This window comes from Crocuta crocuta, unplaced genomic scaffold (assembly GCF_008692635.1).
Source record: "Crocuta crocuta isolate KB4526 unplaced genomic scaffold, BGI_CrCroc_1.0 scaffold278, whole genome shotgun sequence".
NCBI classification, from domain to species: domain Eukaryota; kingdom Metazoa; phylum Chordata; class Mammalia; order Carnivora; family Hyaenidae; genus Crocuta; species Crocuta crocuta.
The window spans coordinates 1,354,340-1,368,362 of NW_027532173.1; the positions used below are offsets into that span (position 1 = coordinate 1,354,340).

General features: G+C 43.4%; 1 protein-coding gene across 2 annotated transcripts in view; it reads left to right on the forward strand.

The window, feature by feature from the left end:
• CUNH11orf65 (chromosome unknown C11orf65 homolog) overlaps window positions 1-4,912 on the forward strand; it is a 36,098-nt gene extending 31,186 nt beyond the window's left edge. For both annotated transcript variants that reach the window (XM_077777439.1, XM_077777440.1), the window contains 2 exons: window positions 2,175-2,230; window positions 4,515-4,912. In XM_077777439.1, the coding sequence (XP_077633565.1) occupies window positions 2,175-2,230; window positions 4,515-4,666 (208 nt within the window). In that variant the 3' untranslated portion in view covers window positions 4,667-4,912. The remainder of the gene's footprint in view (window positions 1-2,174; window positions 2,231-4,514) is intronic.
• The last annotated feature ends 9,111 nt before the right edge of the window (window positions 4,913-14,023 follow it).

Below are 14,023 nucleotides of genomic sequence, written 5' to 3' on the forward strand. Positions count from 1 at the left end.
CCACATGGTGGCCGCTGTGACTGTTGCTGGCATTTATCCTGCTGCATTCCAGGGTCATATTCTCTATGAAGATGGATGTCCCTCTTCCAGCGTCTTCATATTTTTCAGAACTGCAAGTGAATTTTGACGTAGCCTGTTAAGGGGTCAGCTGCTAGATTAGCCTTGTCTCCTGATAGTCTGTGAATCCTGTTGGTGAGCGCTCTTTGCCCGTGTGTGTTGGGGGTCATCTCTGTGTCTGAAGCTGCTCCTTTGATATCTAAGAAATGTAATTATGTGGCCTTTCTAGCCAGGGACTTTTCCTGGGCCATTAAGATGTTAAATGTATGCCTCTCTGGGGTGCCTGGGTGGCTCAGTTGGTTAAGCATCCAACTTCAGCTCAGGTCATGATCTCACAGTTCCTGAGTTAGAGTCCTCCGTGGGGCTCTGTGCTGACGGTGTGGAGCCTGGAGCCTGGAGCCTGCTTCAGATTCTGTGTCTCCCTTTCCCTGTCTCTCTCTCTCCCTTTCCCCTGCTCACTCTCTCTCAAAAATAAATAACAATTTTAAAAAATGCATACTTCTGAGGGATTCACTATAGATTCCACATACACTTTATTCTTTAAAAATATACCAAAAATATCTTAGTAGGGAAGACAGATGAGCTCTATGATATATGCAGCGTGAAAATGCTCTCATTAGATTGTTCCTTCTATTTGTAAAACTTAGATTTCTTATTGGTTACAGCTGGTGTGTTCATTATGGAAAAAGATTTTTTATCAATTTTTATCAATTAAATAAATTCATGCCCTAATCTCAGGTAGAGGAGGGTTATCAATCAGCTTTAGAGATATGTTTGTGCTTCCGACTATTAGGTGGTAGAATATAATTGATTGAAGGACCTTTATCTTGTTTTCTTGAAAGCGGAGTGAAAACTTGGAGTACATGAACCCAAGGAAGCAGGATGATTGACCATCAACACCTGATAGTGCTCCTGTCTGAGCAACCACTGAGGACAGAATTGGCCTAAATTATTTTCTTATGCTTGATCTTAGCCAAAAGGACAAGAAGCGATATAAATTATTTTTTTAAGTTTATGTATTTATTTTGAAAGAGAGACAGCAAGAGCTGGATCTTTTTCGTGTGACAGTAACCCAGGAGCATCCCATTTAAGGCTCTAAAGTACTTGGAGCAACAACAGGTACCAGTAACAGGAAGGAGACAACTCAGACACAATACTTTGTTTTAATTCAATACTCTTGGATAATACATACCTTCCCGTAACAGCAACAACAAAACTTCAGAAACACACAGCAAAAGTGGGAAAACAGTTCACATGGAATATATAAATACTTGAAAAATCACAGAGTTTTTGAATTACGTGATTCAGAATTCTTTTTTTCTCTGCACCTTTTGGGACCAGTTCCTTCCTTGATTTCTTGGGTGCAGCCACCTCTTCACCTGATTTCAGGGAGGCTTGGGAAAGGGGGGTGCAGAGCCTAAGATGAACTAGGATAAGTCTCAGCAGACCTGCCTCCTCTTTGTAGCTCATCATGTAGCCTGATCCCTCCCTGTTCTACCTCTTCTTGGGCAGCCTCATCTCCCTGTTTAGGGAACAGATGTGGCAGCCGTGAAATCGTGCTGGGTTTAAGTGTCATCTCTCACATCCACCGGACACAGTAGAGATAGCACTGTTGCTCCAGTAAGATCATAGAGCACACACTTTTCGTTTCCGTTGACACGGTGGAGACCGTAAGTGTGGCAGTCCAGAACCAAGGAGAGAGTTTGTTGTTTTCCCGTGACTTTTTCTCTCCTAGAGAGTTTTCTGTTCATATCTTTAATTTAGAAGTTGACTAAGATCTCAGTATGCCCTCACCTGGGGACGTCGTCTTGTGAAAAAGAAGCAGGATGAAATGAGAAGAGGTTTGGTGGAAAGAGCTCAAAGGGCCCGGACATGGTAGGCGGCAGGCACCATTTTTATCCCTCCTCCAACTCTTGTTCTAGGGGTTGCCTAGATACGCGAGAGCTGGTTGGAGATGGAAACGTCATGAGAATTCAACATTTGGACCTGTGAATTAGCATCAACCCAAGATTTCATAGAGAAAGTGGAGTTTTAGAAGTAGTCTAACACATACTAATAGATCAGTTTATTACTAATACAGTGATTTAATTTAATGAATGCCCATATAATGTGCTTAGGTATATTGCCACCTGGAAGGAAATTGCTACAAGCAACTCTTCGGCTAACTTCAAAAGTAGGTGATTTTGAGGGTTGCTGTGGGGGGTGGGGATGGGCTAGATGGGTGATGGCCATCAAGGAGGGCACTTTTCGGGATGAGCACCGTGTGTCATATTTAAGAGGTGAATCACCGGGTTCTCCTCCTGAAGCCAAGACTACACTGGATGTTAAGTAACTTGAATATAAACTTCCTTAAAAAGTGGGTAATTTTTAGCAATATTTGATGGGAAATTGTGAACGAAATGCTACGTTCCACACTCGGACACACTTCTATGCACCTAGCTTTTCAGCACTCTGCACTGTGTAGGGACACCAATGAATTTGCCAAGTCATTTTTACCTTTACAAGTCAGATTGTTATTTGGGAATAGAAGAAAATTTTGTTTTATTTAGGTTGGATAAAATGGTTTAAAAAATGAGTCCTCCTTTTAAAAAGTTGCTTCTCTCATGGTTTCATAATTATTTTTAATGAGCAAACTTCACTTGGCAAAAGCTCAAAATGTTAGGAATGTTCTTTAGGTTCTGTGCCACTGTGGTGCTGCCAGGGACAGCGCGTTGAGGAAGCATGTTCGCATGTTCTAGAAGTATCAGTCCTCCTAACATAGCTCATGCCTAATTCCGGGTACTGTGCGTCCTGGGGGTACGGGTTCTGTCCTGCGGCGTCAGTGAGTACAGCGGAGAGGTCACACCGCTGGGGTGGTGATTCAGGCCGCCTGGGGTTGAATTCCGGCCCTGCTGTCTACTGGCTGTGCGATCCTGCGGAAGTTAGCAGCTCAGGTGCCCCGTCTGTAAAGTGAGAACAACGATAGTAGCTCTTAGGTTGTTGGGAGGTAAGAAGAGATGCTGCACGTGAAGAGCTTAGAATAGCGCCCCACCCCCACCCCCCGGTCCGTACTCCCTAAGTGTCAGCTGTCATCTGCCTTAACCTGCCTGCTTGCTTCCGAGTCACGGCCACCCCCATGGCCTGAGCACCCTGCAGGCTTCTCCCAGCCGCCTCCAAACTGGTAAGCAGCCGGGGCTCCCCACACAACACATAGTGATTTTACAGATTTAAATCCTCCAGTTAAAGCATTGGTTTAACAAACTTTTCTTGATCACTTACTATGAAAGTGCTGTCTGAAAGCGCTTTATAAAATAACTCATTTAATTTTCAGAACAACTCAGTGAGACCAGGTGCAGGTTACAGATGAGCAAACCGAGATGCCAAGTGACTTGCTCAGGGTCACGCAGTCAGTTCCCGGGATGGCTGGGATGTGAACGGAGGCAGGCTGGCTTCAGAGACCACGTTCTTAACGATGAGGGCCTTCTGCCGCGTCTCCTGAATCCCCACCACACGTGGAGTAAAATCCAGACGTTATCACGGCCTTCTGGCTCTGCCTCTGCCCCCCCCCCACTCTTGTCATGTCCTGCCCTCCCCCCTCACTCACAAACCTGCATCACCAGCCTCTGGCTGGTGCTTCAGAAATGCCCTGTGGTTTCCACTTGAGGGGCTTCATGGCGTTGATGGCCTTCTAGAGAACAGCTGTAAGTCACCGCCCTGACTTGACTGCAGGGATTTGTCTCTTTGACCTGAAACCCCAATCCGTAGCACGTAGTAGGTCCTCAGTGGCATAAAGGCATGGCAAGTACAGACCTGAAGCAGAGAATATCAATACTGAGCTAAAAGAGATTACTGTGAGAAGAAGGGAGGTGATAGCGTGGCCATCGGGAGGGACAGAGAATCAAGTGCTGCAGATCCGCGTTATGAGCGCAGTCCGTGGAGGAGGGCGCGTTGAGGGTGTTGGCGTGGGAGAAGAGGAGACAATGGGTGTCACTTCTCCAAGAAGCACCAGGAAATCAAATCCGGAGAAGGTCTGGAACCTTTTCTCTCGAACCGTTAGCTAATAGTTAACTGTGGAGCACTAGCTGAAGGCCAGACGAACTAACTGCTACGGTGTTTTACACGCACCATTGCACTTAATTCTCATAATTCTGAGGTACGTATGTGCTATTATTATCCCCATTTTACAGGTTCAGTAACTTGCCCCAAATGACACAGCTTCTTAGTAGTGGCTCAGACCTCAAGCCCAGGTCCCGTGGAACCTTCCGTAGAGATGAACCACTGTGTAGTGAAGAGTAGGAGGAACTGAACTACTCGGGACAATATGGCTTCAGTTGAGAAGGATACAAAGGCGTCCGCTCGAGGCGGGATAGCGAGGAACACAGAAGGGACCTCGCCGGCTGTACAGTGAGCAGTGTACTGGATGAGTCTGCTCCTTCCCGTATGTGACATCTTTCTCAACATTTGTCATTTCTCTCTAGGTTTCCCATTTGAGCGAGCTCGGAAACAAGGATACGACTATGCAGATATATCAGAGGAGAAACTGGGAATCCCAGAAGATACTTCAGATGGAAGTTCTGATAAAAATCCAAACTTTACTAGACCAACACCTGATCTCACTTATGACGTATAAAGTCCTCTGCTTTCCTGAGCGGTAGCCCTTCACGCCCTGACTCCGTCAGTTATCATCACGAGATCGTTTACTCGCACTGGAACGACTTGTATATTCTTGGCACAGAACCCAACTCAAGAAAATAAAGAAGCCTAAAGGGAAATAGGACATCAGACTTCATACAGTGGTCATGAAAATGTAGAGATTATTCCTTGTATTTGAAGAAACTGCAGTAATCTAACAATCGCATAAATAAATATATTTATGTGCCCCCCCCCAAAAAAAAAGTCATTGGATTTTCTTCTCTACTTGAAGCATTCTTTGTGTGTTCGTGTCAGAGCTCTTTTTCCATTTAAAAAAGGAAAGAGGCGCCTGGGTGGCTCAGTCTGTTAAGCGTCCGACTTAGGCGCAGGTCATGATCTCATGGTCAGTGAGTTGGTCAGCGAGTTTGAGCCCCACATCGGGCTCCGTGCTGACAGCTCAGAGCCTGGAGCTGCTTCAGGCTCTGTGTCTCCCTCTCTCTCTGCCCCTCCCCCAATCACACTCTGTCTCTGTCTCTCAAAAATGAAACAATCTTAAAAAAAAACTTTTTCAAATACATAAATAATAAAAAAGGGGAAAGGGCAGTGTAACAGGCTCTCCTTTTATCAGGAAAGCAAAAGCCCTACCAGAAGCTACAGCGTTAGCCACTGAGGCCTCCTTGAAATGAAACCAGGTCACGGGGGACCCTTAGCTAAAGAAGCTAGAAAAGCAAAAATCTGTCTTTCAGCTTCCACAGGGGGAGGAGTAGAGGAGTGGAGGTAACTGCTGGGCCTCCCACACCTTCCCGCTCTGAATTATTGTGTATTCCCATAAGCAACCTTTGCTACTAGCCCTCGTCACCCTGATCACAGTGGGTCTTATTGTAGGTAGAGCATGTGTGCAAGTAGGGTAGAGGAGCAGAGAGAGCGAGAGAAAGTTCCAAGTAAGTTCCAGGCTCAGCACAAAGCCAGACACAAGGCTCGATCTCAGGACCCTGAGATCATGCCCTGAGCTGAAATCAAGAATCGGATGCTCGACCAACTGAGCCACCCAGGTGCCATCACACTGAACCTTTGAAAGCCTGCGTGGCTCAGTTGGTTAAGTGTCCAACTCTTGATCTCAGTCAGGTCATGATGTCACTGTTCGTGAGAACGAGCCCAGTGTGGGGCTCTGTGCTGAGAGGGCAGAGCCTGCTTGGGATTCTCTCTCTGCCCCTCACACACTCACGCACAAGCTCGCTCGCTCGCTCTCTCAAAATAAACTTAAAAAAAAAAATCTGTCTATAACCCTGATAGACTAGGGGCTTGCACCTGCAAGTATTAAGAAAAATAGCAATCATGGGGCGCCTGGGTGGCTTAGTCGGTTAAGCGTCCGACTTTCGCTTAGGTCATGATCTCACAGTTCGTGGGTTCGAGCCCCGCGTTAGGCTCTGTGCTGACTGCCAGCTCAGAGCCTGGAGCCTGTTTCAGAGTCTGTGACTCCCTCTCTCTCTGATCCTCCCCTGCTCATGCTGTCTCTCTATCTCTCTCTCTCTCTCCTAGAAATAAATAAAACATTAAAAAAAAATTAAAAAAAAAAATAGCAATCAGAAGATCTGTGTATTTAAGAAAATCTGATTTCCTGAGCTTTAATTTACATCTACCCATTTTGAGTATTCAGTTTGAGTTTTGACAGATGTATACATCATGTAAATTTCACATTCAAGATTGATAGTATTCCCATCACCCCCCAGATTATGCATCTGCAGTCAGTCTACTTATTTCACCTTGAGTCCTGGAAACCACTGATCTTTCAATCACTACAGCTCTGCCTTTGCTAGAATGTCATGTAAATGGAACGATTCCATATGTAGCCTTCTTGGTTTAGCTTTTCATTTAGCATAATGCTTTTGAGATTCATCCCTGTTACCACTCTACTCAGTATTGCATTCCTTTTTTAATGACTTAGCGTTCCATTGTATGGCTTTACCACAGTTTGCTTCTCCATTCGCCAACTGATGGACATTTGATTGTTTCCAGTTTGGGATCATTATGAATGACGGTGCTGTGAACATTCATGTAGAGTCTTTGTTTTCATTTGTCTTGGAAAATACCTGCAAGGGGAATTGCTAAGGCAAGCTCTGTTTTATAAGAACCGGTTTTTTCTTATTTTTTTATATATTTATTATCGGAGTATAATTGACATACAGTGTTAGTTTCAGGGACACAAGATACTGATTTGACAATTCTATCGTTGTATAGAATACTCACCAATGCCCACAACTACTGTGTGGTACTTGTCATTTCCTTATTTATTTTACAACTGGAAGTTTGTGGCTCTTAATCTCCGTCTATTTTGATCAACCCCCACCCCCTGCCATCCACCTCCCTTCTAGCAACCACCAATTTGTTCTCTGTATTTAAAATGTTTATATTTTGTTTGCTTTTAGATTCCACATATAAATGAAATTATCTAGTGTTTGCCTTTGACATATTTCACTTTGCATACAGTACTTCAAGGTCCATCCATGTTGTCACAAATAGCAAGATTTCACTTCTATGTCCAGGTAATATTCCAGTATGTGTGGGCACCTGGGTGGCTCAGTAAGTTAAGCGCCCGACTCTTGATTTCGGCTTAGGTCATGATCTCGCAGTTGGCGAGATTGAGCCCTGCACTGGGCTCTGTGCTGCTTGGGACTCTCCCCCTCTTTCTGCCCTTCCCCCACTCATGTGTGCGCATGCTCTCTCTCTCTCTCTCAAGATAAGTAAACTTAAAAAAAAAATTCCAGTGTGTGTGTGTGTGTATCATATCTTGCTATTATAAATAGTGCCGCAATAAAAATAGTGCATATATCTTTTCAAATTAATGGTGCTTTCATTTTCTTTGAGTAAATAGTAGTGGAATTATGGGATCATATGATAATTCCATTTTTTTTTTTTGAGGAACCTTCACACTGTACTCCTCAGTGCACTAATTAACATTCCCACTAAGAATGCCTGAGGGTTCTATTTTCTCCACATCCTTGTCAGCATATTATTTCTTGTCTTTTTTAAGTCTAGCTATTCTGACACATGTAAGGTGGTATCTCATTGTGGTTTTGATTTGCATTTCCCTGATGATGAGTGATGCCGAACGTCTTTATATGTCTGTTGGCCATCTGTATGTCTTCTGAGGAAAAAATGTCTATTAGGTCTTCTGTCCATTTTTAAATCAGATTTTAGTTTTTTGGTGTTGAGTTGTGTAAGTTCTTTAAATATTTTGGATGTTAACTCGTTATCAGATATATCATTTGCAAAATGTCTTCTCCCATTCAGTAGGTTGTCATTTCGTTTTGATAGTTTGCTTTGCTTTGCTTTTTATTTTGCTGAAAGTCTCAGTTGTTTGTTCTTGCTTTTGTTTCCTTTGCCTGCGGAGACATATCCATAAATACATTGCTAATGCTTATGTCTACGAGATTACTACCTATGTTTTTTACAAGGAATATCATGGTTTCAGATCTCACATATAGGACTGTAATCCACTTGGAGCTTATTTTTGTGTGTAGCTTAAGAACGTGGTCATTTCATTATTTTGCATGTGGCTGTCCAGTTCCCCCAACACCATTTATTGAAGAGGCTGTCTTTTCCTTGTTTTATATTCTCAGCTCTTTTGTCATAACTTAATTGACCGTATAAGCAATGGGTGTATTTCTGCTGCATTGATCTATAGGTTTATTTTTGTGCCATTACCGTACTAGTTTGTTACCACAGCTTTGTAGTATATTTTGGAATCTGGGATCGTGATACTTCCAGCTTAGCTCTTTCTCAAGATTGCTTTGGATTTTCAGGGTCCTTTGTGGTCCCATACAAATTTTAGGGTTGTATGTTCTGTTTCTGTGGAAAATGCTGTTGGTATTTTGGTAGGGGTTGCAGTAAATCTGTAGATTGCTCTGGGGAGTATGGACATCTTAATAATCTTCCAGTGCGCGGGCATGGTATATCTTTCCATTTGTTTGTGTTGTCCTCAGTTTCTTTCATCATCACCTTACAGTTTTTAGAGTACAGGTCTTTTACCTCCTTGGTTAAGTTTATTGCTAGGTATTTAATTATATTTACTGCAATTGTAAACGAGATTCTTTTTTTTTTTTAATGCTTTATTTCTGAGAGAGAGAAAGAGGCAGTGTGAGCAGGGGAGGGTCAGAGAGAGAGAGAGGGAGACACGGAATCTGAAAGAGGCTCCAGGCTCTGAGCTGTCAGCACAGAGCCCGACGCGGGTCTCGAACTCACAAACCATGGGATCATGACCTGAGCCGAAGTCGGATGCTTAACCAACTGAGCCACCCAGATGCCCCTGAGATTGATTTCTTAATTTCTCTTTCTGCTTCTTCATTATTAGCACATAGAAACAACAAATTTCTGTATGTTAATTTTGTGTCCTGGAAGATTACTGAATTCATTTATGAGTTCTAATATTTTTTTTGGCAAAGTCTTTTCTGGTTTTCTATATATAGTATCATGTCATCTGCAAATAGTGACAGCTTTACTCTTTGCTTACGATTTGGATGCCTCTCATTTCTTTTTCTTGTCTGGTTGCTGCAGCTTGGACTTGCCAGCACTATGTTGAATAAAAGTGGTGAGAGTGAACATCTTTTGTCTTGTTCCTCATCCTGGAAGAAAAGGTCTCAGTTTTTGACCATTGAGGATGATGTTAGCTGCGGAGTGTTCATTTATGAACTTTAACAAGGTATGTTCCTACTATACCTATGTTGTTGAGAGTTTTTATTGTGAAAGATGTTGTATTTTGGCAAATGCTTTAACTGCATCTTTTGAGAGGACCATATAGTTTCTGTCCTTCCTCTTGTTAAAGTTATGTATCACATTAATTGAATTATGAATATTGAACCCCCCTTGCATCTTGGAATAAATCCTACTTGATCGTGGTGAATGATCCTTTTAATGTCTTGTTGAATTTGGTTTGCTAATATTTTGTTGGTGATTTTTGCATCTGCGTTCATCAGAGATACTGGCCTATGGCTTTTCTGTGTAGTGTCTTTGTCTGGTTTGGTATCAGGGTAATGCTGGCCTCATAGAATGAATTTGGAAGTTTTCCTCTCTCCCTTTTTTTTGGAGTAGTTTCAGAAGAATGGTATTCATTCTTCTTTAAATGTTGGGTAGAATTCACCTATGAAGCCATCTGACTGTGGACTTCTGTTTGTTGGGATTTTTTTTTTTAAATTACTGATTCAGTTTCATTACTGGTTGGTAATTGATTTGTTCAGATTTCCTACTTCTTCCTTTTTAAAAATTTTTGTTGTTGTTGTTAATGTTTGTTTATTTTTGAGAGAAAGAGAGACAGAGCTCGAGCGGGGAAGGGACAGAGAGAGAGGGAGACACAGAATCCGAAGCAGGCTCCAGACTCTGAGCTGTCAGCACAGAGCCCGGCACGGGCTCAAATCCATGAACTCTGAGATCATGACCTGAGCCAAAGTGAGACACTTAACCACCTGAGCCACCCTCTACTTCTTCCTGACTCGGATCAGAAGGTTCTATGTTTCTAGGAATTTACTAATTTTTTTCTAGGTTGTCCAATTTGTTGGCATATATTTCCCATTATATTCTCTTAAGATCCTTTGTACTTCATGTGATGTCACTTATTCTTCTTCCTTTATTTCTGATTTAACTTGAATCTCTTTTTTTATGGAGATTCTTACCAAGGTTAATTAACTTTTTCTTTTCAAAGAACCAGTGTTTAGTTTGATTGTTGATCCTTTCTATTGTTCTTTTAATCCCTATATTATGATTTCCAATCTATCCTTTTTGTTTTCCTTCCCCTAGCTTTGGGCTTGTTTTGTTCTTATATTTTTCAGTTCCTTTAGTTATAACGTTAGGCTGTTTGAGACTTTTCTTGATCTAGATTTAGGCCTGTATCATTATAAACTTCCCTCTTAGAACTGTTTTCACCGTGTCTCAAAGGTTTTTGACCATTGTATTTTCATTTTTATTTGTGCCCATGTATTTTTTTTATTTCCTCTTCATTTATTTGCTGACTCATTGGATGTTTAATAGCATATTGTTTAGCCTCCGTGCTTTTGTGGTTTTTTTTTTTTTCTTGTAAGTGATTTCTAGTTTCATACCGTTGTGGGCAGAAAAGATGCTTGATATGGTTTTAGTCTTCTTAAATTTATTGAGACTTGTTTTGTGGCCTAACTTGTGATCTATCTTAGAGAATATTCCATATGCACTTGAAAATGACGTGTATTCTGCTGTGTTTGGATGGAATGTTCTGTAGATCTCTGTTAGGCCCATCTGGTCTAATGTGTTATTTAAAGCCACAGTTTTCCTTGTTGGTTTTCTGTCTGGGTGATCTGTTCATTGATTCGATAGGGTGTTTAAGTCCTATCCGTGTTTATGTCCTATTTAAGTCCTATCCTTTATTATGTCTATTAACATTTGCTTTATGTATTTAGGTGCTTCTGTGTGGAGTGCCTAGATATTTACAGTTGTTATACAGTGTTGTTGGGCTGATCCTTTCTATCTTTATGTAACGCCTTTCTTTGTCTCTTGCTAAAGTCTTTGTTTTTGTTTTTGTTTATTTTTAATGTTTTTTATTTTATTTCTAGGAGAGAGAGAGGGAGACAGCGTGAGCAGGGGAGGGTCAGAGAGAGAGGGAGTCACAGACAGAAACAGGCTCCAGGCTCTGAGCTGGCAGTCAGCACAGAGCCCGACGCGGGGCTCGAACCCACGAGCCGCGAGATCATGACCTAAGCGAAAGTTGGACGCTTAACCAACTAAGCCACCCAGGCGCCCCTAAAGTCCTTGTTTTAAACTCCACCTTGTCTGGTATAAGTATTGCTACTGCATCTTTTGTTCCACTTCTATTTGCGTAGAATATCTTTTCCCATTCCTTCACTTTCCGTCTGTATGTGTCTCTAGGTTTGAAGTGATTTCACGTGGGCAGCGTATAGATGGGTCTTGTTTCTTGTAGGGGTGTGGTCTGATTTTTTATCCATTTTGTCACCCTGTGTCTTTTGATTGGAACATTTAGTCCATTTACATTTCAAGTAATTAGTAAGTATACACTTTTTGCCATTTTGTGGATTGTATTCTGGTTTTTAGTTCTCTGTTCTTTTTTGTTCTCTTACTCTGTTACCTCGTGGTTTGATGGCTTTATTTAGTGTATACTTTGATAACTTTCTCTTTATTTTTTGCATATCAGAGTTTTTTGATTTGTGGTTACCATGGGTTTCGTATATAACATCCTATGTGTATAACTGTATGTATTAAGTTGATGATCACTTAAGTTCAAACACAGCATTAAAGCGCTCAATTTTTACTCCTTCCGTTTTATGTCTATAGGGTCATATTTCACATCTTTTTATTTTTTGTTTCCCTTCACAAATTTTTATAGGCATAATTGATGTTACTATTTTTGTGTTTTATCCTCCATACTGGCTTTGTAAGTGATTAATCTGTCATTACTGTATGTTTGCTTTTTCCTGTAACATTTTCCTTTCATAATTTTCTTCTGGCTACAGCCTTTTCTTGAAAGAATTCCCATAAACATTTCTTAAAAGAGTGGTGTAGTGTGATGAACTTATTTCTGGGGAACTAGTGATCTCTCCTTCGCTCCCTCCTGATGACCTTGCCAGGGAAGGTGTTCTTGTTTTGTAGGCTTTTCCCTTTCAGCACTTGAGATAACATCCGCCACTCCCTCTGGCTGCAGAAGTTCGCCTGAGAACCCCGCTGATAGCAGCCTGGGGTTTCTCTTGCATGTGGCTGTCGTCTTTGATCTTGATGCTGCTTTTAAGACTCTGTCTTTATCAGTACCTTTCACATTTTCATTATTGTGTGTCTTGGTGTGCACCTCCTGGGCTTCGCCTGTGCCTCCTGCAGCTGGATGGATATCGCTTTGCCTCCCAGGTTAGGGAAACTTTCAGCTCTTGTTTCTTCGAGTAAGTTTTTGTGCCCTTCTGTCTCTCTCTCGCTTCTTCTGGGATCCCATTACTGTGAATGTTACGCTTAATGATGCCACAGAAGTCCCCTAACCTATTCTCATTTTTCTATTATTCTGTTTTCTTTTGCTTTTTGGCCTGGGTGCTTTTCATCGCCCTGTCTTCCAGGTCACCGATCTGTTCTGCCTCCTCTGACCTGCTATTGATTCCGGCTAGTGCATATTTCCCCTTTCAGCTAATTAATTCCTCAGCCCTGACTGGTTTAGATTTTTAGATTTTCTAGTTCTTGGTTGAAGTTCTCACGGAGTTCACCCACTGTACTCAAGTCCAGGGCGTATCTTTATGACCATTACTTTGAATTCCTTATCAGGTATGTTGCTTATTTCGGTTTCATTGAGCTGTTTCTTCTACTGTGATTGTATGTTGGTTTTTAACTTGAGGCATATTCATCTGCCTCCTCACTTTGTCTCTGTGTTGCTTCTGTGTGTCTGGTAGGTCAGCCCTGCGCCCTGGTCTTGGAGGTCGTAGCCTTGGGTAGAAGAGGCCGTGGTGGCTTTTGCCACAGTCGCCCACAGTCCCCAGGCTTCCCGTGTGGGCTCCGGGCGTGTTGTGGCCCAGGCACCCAGCCCTCCAGCCCAGCCTGCGGAGGGCCCCGCCCTGCCTGCAGNGGGGGGGTGACGGAGGGGCAGGGGGTGCTCCCCCAGCCGGGTGCATGGAGAGTTAGCCCGGGGCCGCGGGCTGTGGCCATCTAGGCTGGGGCAGGGGGGCGGGAAAGGACGCCACGGGCACCTTTATTCCTGGACAGATGCCCGACAGATCCCTGCGCCGGGCGCGTCGTCCTTCACCGGCGCTCCGGGGACTTTTCAAACCGCTGCTCTGTGCGCTGTCTTGGGCAGACAGTGAGGACCCCGTTTGCTGTTGCCTGCAGCTCTGCCGGCGTAAAGCCTGCTGAGCATCACCACTTCGGAGGTTAAGATCTCCCGGCTTTCAAACTTCCTGGAGTTAAGCCTCCACTTGTTTTCAAAGCTGGTTTTCATGGGGACACATCTTCCTTATTNTGGGGTCCGATCCTCCCACTTCCTCCTGGGGGTGATGCCCTCCTGGTTTCTGGTTCGTGGCTTGGGGTGCGGGTGTGAGCCGTGAAGGGGCTCCAGCGGTATCTCCCCGCCACCTTCCTTTTCCGGGGTGGCCTTGTGTCCGGGGCTCTGCAGTCCACTTTCGGAGTTCGCTGCACTACCTGGAGGCGTTGCCTTGGTGTGTGGGGGGGCGGGGGGACCCCAGCCCCTCCTACTCTGCCACCTTCCCTCAGCGGAACTCTAGACTCTGTTTTATAAAGTGGCTGTGCCATTTTGTGTTCCCACCGGCAATGGACTCGTTCGAGCTGGCCGCCGGTATTCTGTCCCTTGGTGGTGTAAGCCGTCTTCACTCTCTCTTCTACCGGTGGTATA